At 43.6% G+C, this 14,053-nt stretch overlaps 1 protein-coding gene across 1 annotated transcript; it reads right to left on the bottom strand.

The window, feature by feature from the left end:
- Window positions 1–1,018: 1,018 nt before the first annotated feature.
- Window positions 1,019–13,837, bottom strand: SERF1A (small EDRK-rich factor 1A). The gene is made up of 3 exons (XM_014258733.2): window positions 13,681–13,837; window positions 2,024–2,132; window positions 1,019–1,524 (listed from the first exon to the last, which is right to left on the bottom strand). The coding sequence occupies exons 1-3, from the start codon at window positions 13,685–13,687 to the stop codon at window positions 1,452–1,454; spliced, it is 189 nt and encodes a 62-aa protein (XP_014114208.1). The 5' UTR covers window positions 13,688–13,837; the 3' UTR covers window positions 1,019–1,451.
- Window positions 13,838–14,053: the final 216 nt, after the last annotated feature.

Here is a 14,053-nt window from a genome sequence, read left to right as displayed (position 1 = left end):
TTTGCTTAATTTTTCAGCATCTGCAGGTCAGCATTGCTAGCACCAGCTACATTTTCCTTCCAGTTCTCCTCAAGCTGCGCCAGGGCCTGTTACCAATAAATGCACAATAGATGGAACACAGCTTAAAAAGCAAAGGCTTCAAAAGCTATCTCTAGAGACTAAATCAGTTGCTGAGGAGCACATTCTGTGGAGGCAGCTCCAAGTGCAGCTGCCGCAGGAGCCCAAGGCAAGAGGCTGTCAACTGCCAACCCAGTGCCAAGACAAAGGGCACAAGGACCTGTGACACCAGCCAGGGACCTGAGGCATGGTAGGAGCCAGGATCCACCCCTAGACTATGAGTGTATAAAATCCCAGGGGTTCCTTTTGTTTAAGGTCCCTCCACAGTCACCCGTCAGTTACTGCACCAAGATGAAATTATATTAAAGATCAGGATCTTTAACACTGCTACAGGAAGCCTGGGGTTGAACCGGTAAGGAATCCTGGGCTGTGAGTGGTAGAGTTGTGAAGGGGCTTCATTCCCAGTTCAGGTGGTGTGAATGTGACTGCCAGAGTGCCTCCTGGATGGTCAGACAGGGAAGCTTCCTCAACAGTTTTCCCCTGGTCAATACACAATATACTCAAGCATGCCTATGAAGCAAGGGCTGAGTTTTTCCACACTAACTTATTCCTGAGGCAGGTGTAAGCAGTGATTTCAAATCATTTTAGTGGCATGACAATTTCGAGATCTGCTTCCATTGGAACTCATTAGCAGCAATCCTGCAGCTTATCTGTGCTAGGATCAGGACTCAACTGAGTCACTTTTGTACACCATCAAAGTCTGCAACTCAAGAGGCATTTTTTCCTATGGGGCAGACTTAAACAATGCTTATAATATGTATTTCTTATAAACTTTACTTATACTTTGTATTACACTTACATTCTTATACTGCATTTCTCCACAAGGTTATCAATTCCTTATGTTCTTGGTAACTTAGAAATCAACTGATTATGAAGCATTACCATTTCAGATTAGACAGTATTTCATGCAACATTTTATTGTAAAAATACTTTGAGATTTACAGTTCAGACCTCTGCAAGGTTAAGCATATTTTACAAGTGTGTTCCATTCTGAATGAAGCTGTACTTTCAAGAATTTGGGCAACCAAATCTGGTCTAACTGTAGATTCAGAAATTCTGTTACTGGAACCACTACGTAAAACTAACAAATGCAGCAAAAGCTAGAATGAAGCTATTGCTTGGTACTTTTATTCATACACATGCAGAAGAGTGTAGTCAGTTTTGAAAGAGCACTGTAGACAACTAGGCCTATAGTAACCAGAAAATACTCTAACTAATGCTAGTTGAACAACTCTGCACAATAAAAGTTTAATCATTTAATGGCCGGACACTTTTATGAATGATCTTCTAGGTCCTGCTTCATTGGTGCACTCCATCTTCTCCATAGCAGCAGCTCATTTTGCTCCTGCCTGCAGAGACTTCCTTTCATTAGCTGCTTTTTGCTTTTGCTGCATGATTTCAGAGTCCCTGTGAAGGAAAAACAGTTGGCTATCAGACACTGGATCACAATTATTCTAAGCAGAGCTTCTTCCCTTTAATAGCCCCCACTTGAAGAAGGAAAGAAAATCAGTATAATATTTCTCAGCCACGAGCACGGTGTTTTTATTACCCTGTTTTCTTCAGTGTATTCAGTGCATACTCCATAAGGCAGACAATTTACTTGAGTATAAATAAATTTAGAAATAAAAGATGTAATGGATTGAACATCTTCAAGACAGCATTACACAATCTTTTCCCTTTTGCTGTAGGCAAAAAGCTGCTCAAAAAAATTAAAAAGCTTTACAGGACTTAATAAAAATATATCTGTTTAAAAGCAGATACTGCAAAATTTCATCCAGTTTATGCTCTGGCAAGTGATTAGCCAATGAATAAAAACAAAGTATTCAGCCAAGACACTAGATTCTTCCTGACCCATTTTCTTCTCCTTTTTCTGCCTAAACATTTATTCAGCTTTATGAGATCTTACCTCTGTTTCCTCTGAGAAGCAGACAAGCTATCTTCTTTCCTTTTTCCTTTGTGGATCTCCTGAGTTTTCTTTAGGTTCTTTTGGCGGGCAAGTTCACGCTGGTTCCCACCTGCAAGGTAATATACAGTTAAACAAGTATTACCACTTGTTTTTTTTCCCCCAAGGTCTACCTGTGTAAAAGTCTGTTACGAAGGCAGTACAGTTTGGCACAATGTATAGAGCTGGTCATATCTTCTATTTCAGTGTCCCCTCCCAGGGTACAACAGGAAAAATTAAAGGCTCATAGTTGTTAGTTTTTCAATTCTGTACATCATGTTCAAGAGACTACCAAAATTCTAATACTCCTTATAGAAACAAAATATAGTTTACACACCAGTTGGCTGGGTAAAATCACGTCTGTAACTCATCCAAAGAGAAGTAATCCACTCTCAAACAGATTCCAGCATTCAAAATAGCTTATGAATTAATTTTTGACCAAAAGAACAGCATTGAAATTGATTACACTCAAATACTATTGAAGAGGTGACCTCAAAAGTTTCCTTAATTTGAAATCAAGTGCAAAACTTAAGCCTGCACCTTAGCAGTTAGGTGGCATTACTTCCAACAAAAGTGAGAAGAGTAACATTACTTCTATATGCATATAAAGATACAAACCCACATCACTGTCAGAAGACAGGACATTTATTCAGGGAACAGACAGCTTTCCCCACAACTACCAACCAACAAATGTCCAACAAGACAGGAGTACACAACATCAAAACTACTGACACTCCATCTAAATACTCAGGGTCTTCCAGGCAATGGCCACAGATTGCAAACTCTTCTGCATTAGATGTCAATGTCCCCTCAGTATTCTCTTCCATAGTTCTATTTTGCTCCCACCTGCCAGACCTGGTTCACTGGCTTGCTACTTCTTCTTGCTCTACTTCGTTTGGACTGACAGTGTTCCAGATATACTAGGCATAATCATTGTGCTGTTGAACTAACACAATCCTATTCTTTTAAACTCAAAAATGAAAATTCCATCTCTCATAATTTCTGTTGTGTCTCTTTTCAGTCTCTCTACAGTCTTATGACTGCCTATGCCATCTTCCAGCCTCAAAGCCAGAGATCTCTGTCTTCAATGCCTCTAATTGTTGGTATACAAAAACATTTTAGGACTAGGTCATTTCTAAGCAACCTGCTAGTACGATCCACCACTTTGTACCCACACCATTTCTGAGCAGACAAAGGTACCTGCCTGTGGGAAACAGTAAAGGTAAGAAGACTTTCAGAAGCTGTGAAAATGGACCTCAGAAAAAAAAAGCAGAGAACTTAGAGCTAGCTGCAGCTGCAAGGCCTGAAATTAAAGAAGATACAATAACACAGTATGCAAGGACATGAAACAATAATTGAGTTCTAAGGCTTGGCCAAGATAGATCTTAAGAATGCAGAAAAATATCCTTCTTACCAAGATAATAGAAAGTTTTAAGCTTAATAGCAGAGTATTGTGTATTGTTAATAGAAAGCAAACAAGCAAGTATTGTTTGAAGGTGTACGTGTGTTTCTAGTGATTGGATAGAACAACTGTCTGTAAGCTTTAGCAATATACTATTGGCTGAAAAAATTATGAAATGTTCTGTAACAAAGAGATCTTGAGCTGCTTGTGGCAGACGTGAGCTTGTGCCATCTCCTGTATCTGCAGCTGAGACTGGTGCCTGAAATAAAAGCTCGTGATGCGTCACCCAGCAGTCCCATCCCATTTGTGAAAAATTAACCTCCAACAAATGATGCCCCAAGAGGCAGGGAATTCATTTTAGAATTCCTCAGTGGACTATTTCTGGTCATCGTGTTGGAAGCCCCAGATCAGGTGAAACCATTGAAAGGAAGCAGACCCTCTCCTGAAACAAGAGATCCTCCCTCCCTACCTTCCTGGACTTCAGAGTGAGGTGAGGAAGGGATCTCTGGGGAACTTTGGGATGGGACAACATTTCTTGTCCAAAGAGAAATGGGACATTTATCACCAGCTTGACATTCTTCTAAAAGATAAATCTCAGACAGAGATTGGGAAAAATGAATTGAAAAACTTGCTGACTTGGGTAAATAAGAACTTTCAACATATAGACCCTAAGTCTGCTTTAACTTATGACTTTTGGGATCTGGTGAACTGGAAACTGTGTAATGCCCTCTCTGTTAACCGAGATGAGACAGTAGCCAAACTATTTCCTGTATGTCGATCACTACTAGAAATCTTTCAAAAGACCGGACCCGTGGGCCCTCCCGGGCTCAAGACCGACTCCACGGCTCCTCCGGAGAACTCCTCCGCGTGTCAAAACCACCCCGCGCCTCTCTCCGGCGTCCCAGAGCAAACTCTCAAATGCAAATTCGCAACTGTTTGCGTCACTGAATCTGCGCCGGGAACCCCCAACTCGCCCGCTGCTTCGGTTCTCTCCTCGTCCCCGCTCAGAGACCCCACGCACACCGTCCCACTAGGCGGCACAGCCAGCCCCCCGCTCATCTCTCGCCTCCCCCAGCATCCCCCCAGAACACTTCTGTCCCCTCTCAGATCCCGCTTGTGTCCCTATAGCCTTCCGCGGTTTGCCCCGACTTTCCAATTCATTCCGCTGCTCCAACCTGTCCCTCAGCCATCCCCCTGCCCGATTCAGACCCCTCGGTGAGCCCCTCCGTTCCCTCCCCGCCCCTCCTCAGTCCCTTAAACACTCCCGACCCTTATTCCAACTTCCCAAACCGATCGCCGCTCCGCTCAGCTCGGATCCCTCTGCACCGAGAGCTCCTGCTCCTCCATCTCCTGAGAACCCCCCCGGCCTCCTTCGGGAACATTTCTTTCAATGTTAAACCTAACCCGTCTTTCCCAGCCCGGGGTCCCTGCCTCCCCACTTCTAATCCGTCTGTTACAGCGCCTCAGACGCGGGGGGATGTTATACATTTGTATTGTGATATTGGCTTTCGCAGGTATTAAGATGAATATTATATGTTAAATACTTTTTAGCTATGTATGTACTTTTTTCTTGCTAACAAGTTTTAAGCTTAAAAGAATTTCCTAGGTACAAAGCAAGGAAACCCCAGAGGGCAAAGACAGTGGGGCCCAAGCTGCTTATCAGGAGAACAATAGAGCCCAAACTGTTATCAGCAGAAGATATGAAGCCCAGCTGTCCTCAAAGGAAGGATGAGGGGCCCGGACTGTTATCAATACTGACCATTTGCAGAAGAAAGGAAACCAGACTCAAAATAATGTTGGTCAGCAAAAATAATGATGACCAGCAGAAATAATGATTGTCAGCAAACATGTCAGCAAACACATCATGTTCTAAATAGGTGGAACCAGGGAGGGGACATGCTAAATACTTGTTGAAAAAGTTTGAATATGCATTAAACTCTCACAGCAGGAGGGGATAAAAAGAGTGTTCCTGAGATACCAGGTGTGTTCCTGGCAACCCGCCAGGGCACCCGACCGTTTTAACCCTTTGCTTTATTTCTTTTATCTCCTAATTGTCTTTTTGTTTATATTAAGCTTTTTATAATTTATTAAGTGAATCTCGTTTTTAATAGGGAGAAGTCGTTGTTGGTGATACCTTTCCCAACTTTTTCTGGTGTTGGAGCGGTGCCGGCCGGTTCTTGTTACGGTAAAGGGGTCCAGAGCCTCAGGCTGCACGGAGAGCCCAGGCACAGCCAGCACGCCCAGCACAGGCGCCTGCCGCTGTTCGCAGCTCAGAGGAAGCGAGGAGCCTGCCCGCTGCCTCTGTACAAACGGCTGGCACTGGAAACTGCTCGGGTGATGGTTTGGCTTTGCCCAACTCTGGTCACACAAATTTAACACGGAATCCTGAATTTTTTCAGTCCAACCCAGAGACTGCCTCAGTTCTGGCAAGAACTGGGGACCCTCCAGGGACCAATTTGAAAACTAATTCAGTATGTTTGACTGACTGGTCTGATATTAGACGAAATTTCAGACAGGATAATGATTTTGACTCTTTAAATGGTCAGCTTCTAGCCAGGCCGGTGAGGTATGGTAAAAACAATCAAAATCCTCAATACAAACACATTATGATATCAAAGAACTCAGACAAGCAATAAAAGATAGCGGGCTGACTTCTCCATATTTTAATAATGTGGGGAAAAGTATTTTTAATTCTTACGAGCGGGTTCCAGCAGATTGCCGCAACGTGGCTTCTATGATTTTATCTAATTCGCAGTACATCTTATGGGACTTAGAGTGGAGAAAGCTTCTCAATAGAGTAACAGAAGATTATGTGGGTGGTCCTTATGCTCTATTAACCATTGCTCAATTAGCTGGTGATGCACCAAATGACAGGCTGGAGGATCAGGCAGTTTTCCTGCCTAGGCCTGTGCTCAGAGATATAAAAAACGCTGCAAGAAAAACCTTGCTCACTGTTGAACTGGCAGGTAGTCACGCCAATGCTCACTCTACAATAATGCAAGGCGAAACTGAGGCCTACGGTGCTTTTTTTAGAGCGACCAACACAAGCTGTCAAAAGGCAATGCCCTGATGAACAGGCTCACCCTTATAGTCTTAAAAGCCTTGCTTTTACTAATGCAAATGAGGAATGCAAGAAAGTTATTTTAGCTTTGCCTGACCGGCCCCCAACTGTTCCTCAAATGCTTTCAGCTTGCAGCAAACTTAGCCCCCACAGGACCTTGCTAGGGTACAAGCTAATGCTCTTGGGGAACAGATTCTAAAATCCCAAGATTTATTGGGAGAAAAGCTGGGAGATAAACTCGAAAAGGTTTTGAAAGCTCTTGTGACTGTGCAATTTGGTACAAAAGCCAAAGAGCTTTGTTTTAACTGTGGAAAGCCTGGTCACAGGAAAAAGGATTGTCCTGTACTGGTACCACAAGCTAAGCCATCTACTGTTTGCCCTCGATGTCAGAAAGGGAAACATTATGTGAAGAATTGTCATCCTCATTTTGACATCGATGGTAATCCCTTGCTGTTAAACTCAAAAGGCAGCACGGGCCAACACACGATGAAACAAGTAGTGGCACCCCAGTTGCCAAAAAATTTAGTTACCTCGGCTTTACCTGGAAGGAACCCAAATCAGATGTTATTTATGCCCCAGCCACCCATCCCTCAGGTGGCTCCACCCTACTACCCCCAGGGGCAAGGTTTGAGTTGGCAACTTCAAAATAAATATGCCTTTTAAAAGACTTCTGTTATGAAGGTATCCCCACAGAAATTACTGGCATTTCTCAACAAAGACAAGACTTTAATTATATACAAGCACAGCAACAGAATTTTTGGACTTTCCTTTCAACTGTTGTTTCAGCAGACTGCAAACAAGCGCTAATAATTTCAGCTCTTGCATTTAGTATTCCTGCTGTGATTCAACCAAAAACACCTATAGCTATTGCATTGTTTTACCTATGGATACACACAGACAAAATATGTATCAAGAGACTCCACTTCCAACTAATCAAGTTGTGCACCCAGAGGTGCCATTTGGGAATCCTACCCCGAGTTTTGATGTCTTTTGGGTAGAACACATGGGCCTTGACCAACCAGAACTGACTTGCAGCCTGACTCATCTTGGTAGAACAGTTTCTATCACAGGCATGCTGGACACTGGCACAGATGTCACTGTGATATCTCACAGGTTTTGGCCGAGTGATTGGAATTTAGTGTCACCTCTGGGCACCCTCACAGGGACTGGAGGCACCACTGTGTGTCTGCAAAGTGAATCCAGGATTACTGTTACAGGTCCTGAGGGGAAGACAGCAACAGTATGCCCCTTCCTTGTGCAGAAGCCTCTCACTGTATGGGGGAGAGACTTAGTGTCCCAGTGGGGAGCAAAAGTACAAGTGGACCCCTGATGGGGACCACACCAAAGCCCACCATTCTAAAGCTGTCATGGAAAACTGATAACCCTGTTTGGATTGATCAATGGCCTTTAACAGAGAAAAGAAGTAAGTAACCTTAAAAACTTAGTAAAAAACAGTTGCAAAAAGATCACGTTACACCTGCAAGTAGTCCCTGGAATTCACCAGTGTTTGTCATCCACAAGAAGACTTCTAATTCCTGGAGACTACTTCACAACCTGAGGAAGATCAATGAAGTAATTGAGGACACGCAACCTGGACTCCCCTCTATGTCAATGATTCCAAGAGACTGGCCTCCCGTTATCCTTGATTTAAAGGACTGGTTTTCCAACATTCCACTCCATCCAGAGGATGCACTGAGGTCTGCTTTTTAAGTTCCAGCTATCAATAGAGGAGAACCACTGCAAAGATATCACTGCTAATCTTTGCCTCAAGGGATGAAAAATTCTCCCACCATTTGCCAATATTTTGTTGTACAAGCTCTGTCTCCAGCTCAACAGAAGCACTCACAATCTGCGATTCTACACTACATGGATGATTTGCTTATTGCAGCACCAACACGAACAGAAATGGAACAAATTCGTGACAGTGTTGTTACCGAAATTCAAAAGGCCGGACTGGAAATTTCTACATCCAAAATTCAAAATGTCCCACCCTGGAAATATCTGGGATGGAGGATGACTGAACAAACAATTACTCCACAGAAAATAAAACTCTGGACCAGTGGCAACACCTTGCAAGATTTACAACAGCTTTTGGGAGAAATTAATTGGGTCAGATCTATTTTGGGAATTACCAGTGATGAACTTGCCCCACTCTTTGACTTATTAAGAGGAGACTGTGACATCAAATCTCCTAGGACTTTAACACCTGAAGCTCAAGTATCCCTTGAAAATGTCACAGAAGCTTTCCAAAGGAGACAAGCCCATCAATGTGCTCCAGAAAAGCCCTTTATTCTTGCAGTTTTGGGAGAAAAACTGCAACTTTATGGTCTCATTTTTCAATGGGACCTTTGTGAAAGAGATCCTTTGTTAATAATGGAATGGGTTTTTCTTCCTTACAAGTCCCCAAAGACAATTTTTACAACTAGGGAGATGACAGCACAAATTATAATTAGAGCCAGAACAAGGTTGTTAACTTTAGCAGGCCAAGATTTTGCAGTTATTTATTTGCCTCTGATAAACGACAACCTTGATTGGGCATTGCAAAATTCAGATGATTTGCAAAATGCATTGTTGAATTTTTCAGGTGTTTGTTCTATTCATTACCCAGCCCATAAATTGTTGCAAATAAAATTGAGCTTTAGAGAAAAACCCATGTTGAGTGAAGAGCCTTTAAGTGCTGTAATTCTCTTCACTGATGGATCAGGGAAAACACACAAATCAGTAACAGTATGGCTAAATCAAACAACAAAAACATGGGAATCAGATATTCAAACAGTCAGGGGATTTCCCCAAATTACTGAATTAGCTGCTGTAGGCAGGGCCTTTCAGCTTTTTCCTTTTAATTTCATTACAGATTCTGCTTATATTGCTAATGTAGTTAAAATAGTAGAAGGATCAGGTTTAAAATATGTTGGAAATGATGTTTACTTTCAAGCTTTTATACAATTTTACAATACAGAACTAATCCATGTTTTGTTTCTCATGCTAGGGCTCATTCTTCGCTCCCAGGATTTTTAGCAGAAGGAAACGCAAGAGCGGATAAGCTGGCAATGGTTGTTTCTAATACTTTGCCAAACATTATTGAACAAGCAAAACTAAGTCACGCCTTCTTTCACCAAAATGCACAAGCACTTGTGCGGATGTTTCACATTTCCAAAAGTCAAGCTAAAGCCATCATTAGTACTTGCCCTGACTGTCAGCTTGTGCAACCTGTTTCTATAGGAGCTGTCAACCCACAGCGTTTGCAAAGCCTGCAGCCACGGCAAACAGACATTACTAAGCACCCTTCCTTTGGGAAATTTAAAAATATTCATGTATGAGTTGAAACCTTTTCAGGTGCAGTTTTTGCTTCTGTCCACGCAGGAGAAACAGCTAATCATGCCTGTCAACACTTTTTGCAAGTATTTGCTTCACTAGGGGTACACTGAGAAGTAAAAACAGACAATTGCCCTGCATATGTAGCCCAAAAATTGGCCACATTTCTGATGGACTGGGGTGTTCGCCACTCTTTTGGAACTCCCTACTCCCCCACAAGCCAAGCAATTATTGAAAGGACACATCACACCCTAAAATGTGTTCTAGATCAGCAGAAGGGGGGAGCAGAGATGACTCCACAGATGAGATTGAGCAAAGCTTTACATGTTGTTAATTTCTTGAACAGCTCTTTTGCAGAACCTGATCCACCAATTTTTAGGCATTTTTCAAATAACACACAGGCAAAATTAGAGGAAAACACCTGTTTTAATTAGAAACCCTGAGACAGGACAAATTGAAGGCCCTTTTCAACCAGTAACTTGGGACAAAGGGTACGCTCGTGTCTCCACAGGTGCCAGACCTAAGTGGGTTCCAGCAAAGAACGTCAAACCATATTGCACAGAAGAACATGCTGATGAGTCCAAGAGCAGAGAGACAAGCACGGAGATGTGAAACAAACAGAGAGCCCACGAGTCCTTCCTGACAAACCTTGTTCATCTGTGGAACCTGCAAACCCTGATTTTTGCGTCATTGTGAAAAATGTATAAATTGTTGATTTCATGGACTCCTTTGGCAAAAACATGGTATTTTTGTGCTATAGAGAGTATATCCCCCCCACTGAATTTGCAAAGGTGAAATTACCTCTTCTTTTTTTTTTGTTATAGGTAGCTAGTCCCCAAGCAAATTTGAGAAAGTACAAGAGTAGAACTTGGGAAATAAGATATATGGAAAGGTCAATTGCCAAAAAATAGCTCACGAAAACGATGGAGCTGAATGAAGTATTATGCTGGTACTTGCTGGTCTTGCTTGTTCTGTGCAGTGAAGATTTGCCTGTAGAACAACCAAAACCAAATGTTTGGGTCGCCTTAGCCATCCAAGTATAGATACAGAGGAAGGCTTTGAATTAATATCCTTGAACAGACACGACTTATTTGAATAAGAAATGACAATTGCTACTAGATTTGACTTATATCCTTGGAATAGACCAGATCTTTTACAGCATTAAAATTGGTGTGGTTTAAAATAGCAGTGCTTAAAGTGAGTAAGAGAAATACCTTAAACAAGCAAAGAGGAATACATTAAGTATTAAAAGACTTAAATTTGTGCCTTTAGGTAGAAAAAGCATTTTGGTAGAGCTATGTAACACAAGGTAGTCAATAAGTGACAAAGTTTCTTTGTGGTTGTACCAGGAAGGGGAATTGTGGGAAACAGTAAAGGTAATAACACTTTCAGAAGCCATGAAAATGGACCTCAGAAAGAAAAGGCAGAGAACTTAGAGCTAGCTGCAGCTGAAAGTAAAGAAATGCAATAACACAGTATGCAAGGACATGAAACAACAGTTGAATTTTTAGGCTTGGCCAAGATAGACCTTAAGAATGCAGAAAAATATCCTTCTTACCAAGATAATAGAAAGTTTTAAGCTTAATAGCAGAGTATTGTGTATTGTTAATAGAAAGCAAACAAGCAAGTATTGTTTGAAGAAGGTGTACATGTGTTTCTAGTGATTGGATAGAACAACTGTCTGTAAGCTTTAGCAATATACTATTGGCTGAAAAAATTATAAAATGTTCTGTAACAAAGAGATCTTGAGCTGCTTGTGGCAGACGTGAGCTTGTGCCATCTCCTGTATCTGCAGCTGAGACTGGTGCCTGAAATAAAAGCTCGTGATGCGTCACCCAGCAGTCCCATCCCATTTGTGAAAAATTAACCTCCAACATCTGCCATGTCAAGAAGTAGAAAAGAGCAACCCTGCAGAAGCGGGGGTTTGTGCACTCTTCATAACAGCCTATGGACTGCCTGGTAAGAGATGCCAGAAGCTCAACTGAAAACAGTACTGTATGACTGCTGCTTCCCCAGGGCTGCTCTTGTCTTGGAAGGTATTTTTTGTCTGTGACAGGGCATTAAATACTACCTTTCAGAAAAACTAAGAGAACTTCTACTCATCGTCTTCACTAGCATCCTGTCCCCCAAGTCCATTTAGAAGAAGGGCAGCTGTTTTTTCAGAGAATGAAGCAAACCAGATGTCTCGGGCAGTACTAGTGTTGATTAGAACTTGATGACTCATGAGCAGATGACACATTCCAGGCCATAAATGGTTCCTGAATTTTGCGGTGCTCAGGAGGAGAGAACATTATATGTATTATGACTGGGCAGCAATTAAAGAGCTCTTCCACAGTGCTTAAAAAAAAAAAATTCTTATTTTATCATGAAGAAAACAGAGGAAGTCAAAACAAACTGTTAAAGCCAGAATTATCCTCCACCTCAAATCTCATGTACTTCCTTATGAGCAGTTACTCTCCACCCTTAACCTCTGGCTCCTGTTTTCCAAGTAAACACCGAGCACGAGCTCTGCAGAGTTTTTCCATACACACAGTACAGTTTTAAATTTAGGAACAGAACTCAATTGTATCACTGAAAAGCAGCTGGCACAGCAAAACAGAGAAGGTAAAAAAGCTGAGCAATACACAACACACAGAAAGCATAGAGTACCAAACAACCACCTGAAAAGAAACTTACTTGTACTATCAATGCTTCCAAGTAAACATTCCATGGGCTATTTGGCCCCATTACTTCACCTGGCATGCTAAATAAGTATCCCTATCTTCAAGGGAAGCACTGGTGTTTTCTACATTCTATAATATCAACCTATTTCAATCTTCCATGGAATTGTCCCAAAAAGTGACAATTCAGCTTTCTGAAATTCAAGCATGAACTGCCACAAAAAGACCAGTACACCCTTCCTGCTTATAGACTTTTATACATTCCTCCTCAAGCATCCCCATCCTGGCCTGTTTGTGCAAGACATACGCTTTAGTTCAACCTGTCCGTGCTCTTTCAACTCCAGGAGAAGAAAGATGCCAACAAGAATCCTAAACGTACCTCTTTATTATGCTCTGCGTGGAAACTGTTTACATTCCAGGTCTTCAGCTGCACTTCAGCAGCCGTGTGCCCTCATAACTGTGTATTTTCGAGATGAATGTGAACGCACAGCCTCAAAACACCGTGTTTTCACAAGTGAATATGAAAGCACCACGCCAGTTAAACACAAGGAGTTTCTGTAGTGCCAGACATAATAGGCAGAAGGCACAGGAGCACTCGCAGCAGTAAAGGAAGCCGGAGCATCCTGGGTCCGGTTCACAGTTCTCCGCCATTTTAAAGCGGGTGTACCAACACTGCCGTTCGTCAGAACTGAACACGGTCATCATTTACCGGCTGTTCTTGCTCTTTCAACAACAGCCTCAACAACCACAAGTTAGGCAGCATAGTATTCAGTGTTGAGCACTGATACAACGTCCTTTATCTTCAGTCCGGGCGACAGCCGGGAGTGAAATGGAGCGTGACTGTTGTTTCAGCCCTTCATCACCTTAATTTCTCCCCCCGGTCCCGCCACCACTGCAACGCCAGAGGGCGGAGGAGGATGTTTTCGCCTCCAGCTTCCGACGGAGGCAGGACGTGGGAAAAAGTCTCATCCGCACTCACTCATCGCTGACGAGATTTCGCTGGTGAACGCCAAGGCCGCAAAGAGCCAGACGCGGCAAGAGCCTCACACAGCGGCCGACTCCCGGACCCCGGCCCAGGCACGACCCCCAGCCGGCCACGAGGCCAGCGGGACCACGAGGCCGGCCCAAGTCCCACCGTCTACCTCGCTACCCGACAGACTCCAAGCAGCCCCCCGGTACTCACGGGTCATGGCGAGACGCTCAGGCCGCGCAGCACCGCTACCGCCAGCACCTGCCCAGCAGCACCGGACACCTCTCCCACCACCGGAGCTGTCTGAGGCGCCGCCCGCCGCCGCTGCCCCTTATGGCACCTCGCTGGTCGCTGATGTCACGGCGCGGCGCGGATCCGGCCCAATCAGCGGGATGCGCGCCGCTGCCTGCTGCCCCGGGGGCGGGAGTCCGGCGAGGTTCCTGCCGTGCGTCCGCCCTCGCCCGGCTGTGAGGGGGAGGTGCGGGGGGGTTTGGTGTAACAGTCTGGGCTCGGGGGCAAAGCGGGCACTTGGAGGGCTGCTGAGAGCCGGCTGAACCGAGGGCTACGCGGCTGAGGAGCTGCAGGG

Source organism: Pseudopodoces humilis, chromosome 4 (assembly GCF_049639895.1).
Source record: "Pseudopodoces humilis isolate 2021_Gansu_Grassland_sample_001 chromosome 4, ASM4963989v1, whole genome shotgun sequence".
NCBI classification, from domain to species: Eukaryota; Metazoa; Chordata; class Aves; order Passeriformes; family Paridae; genus Pseudopodoces; species Pseudopodoces humilis.
This window is presented reverse-complemented; position numbering and strand designations above follow the sequence as displayed.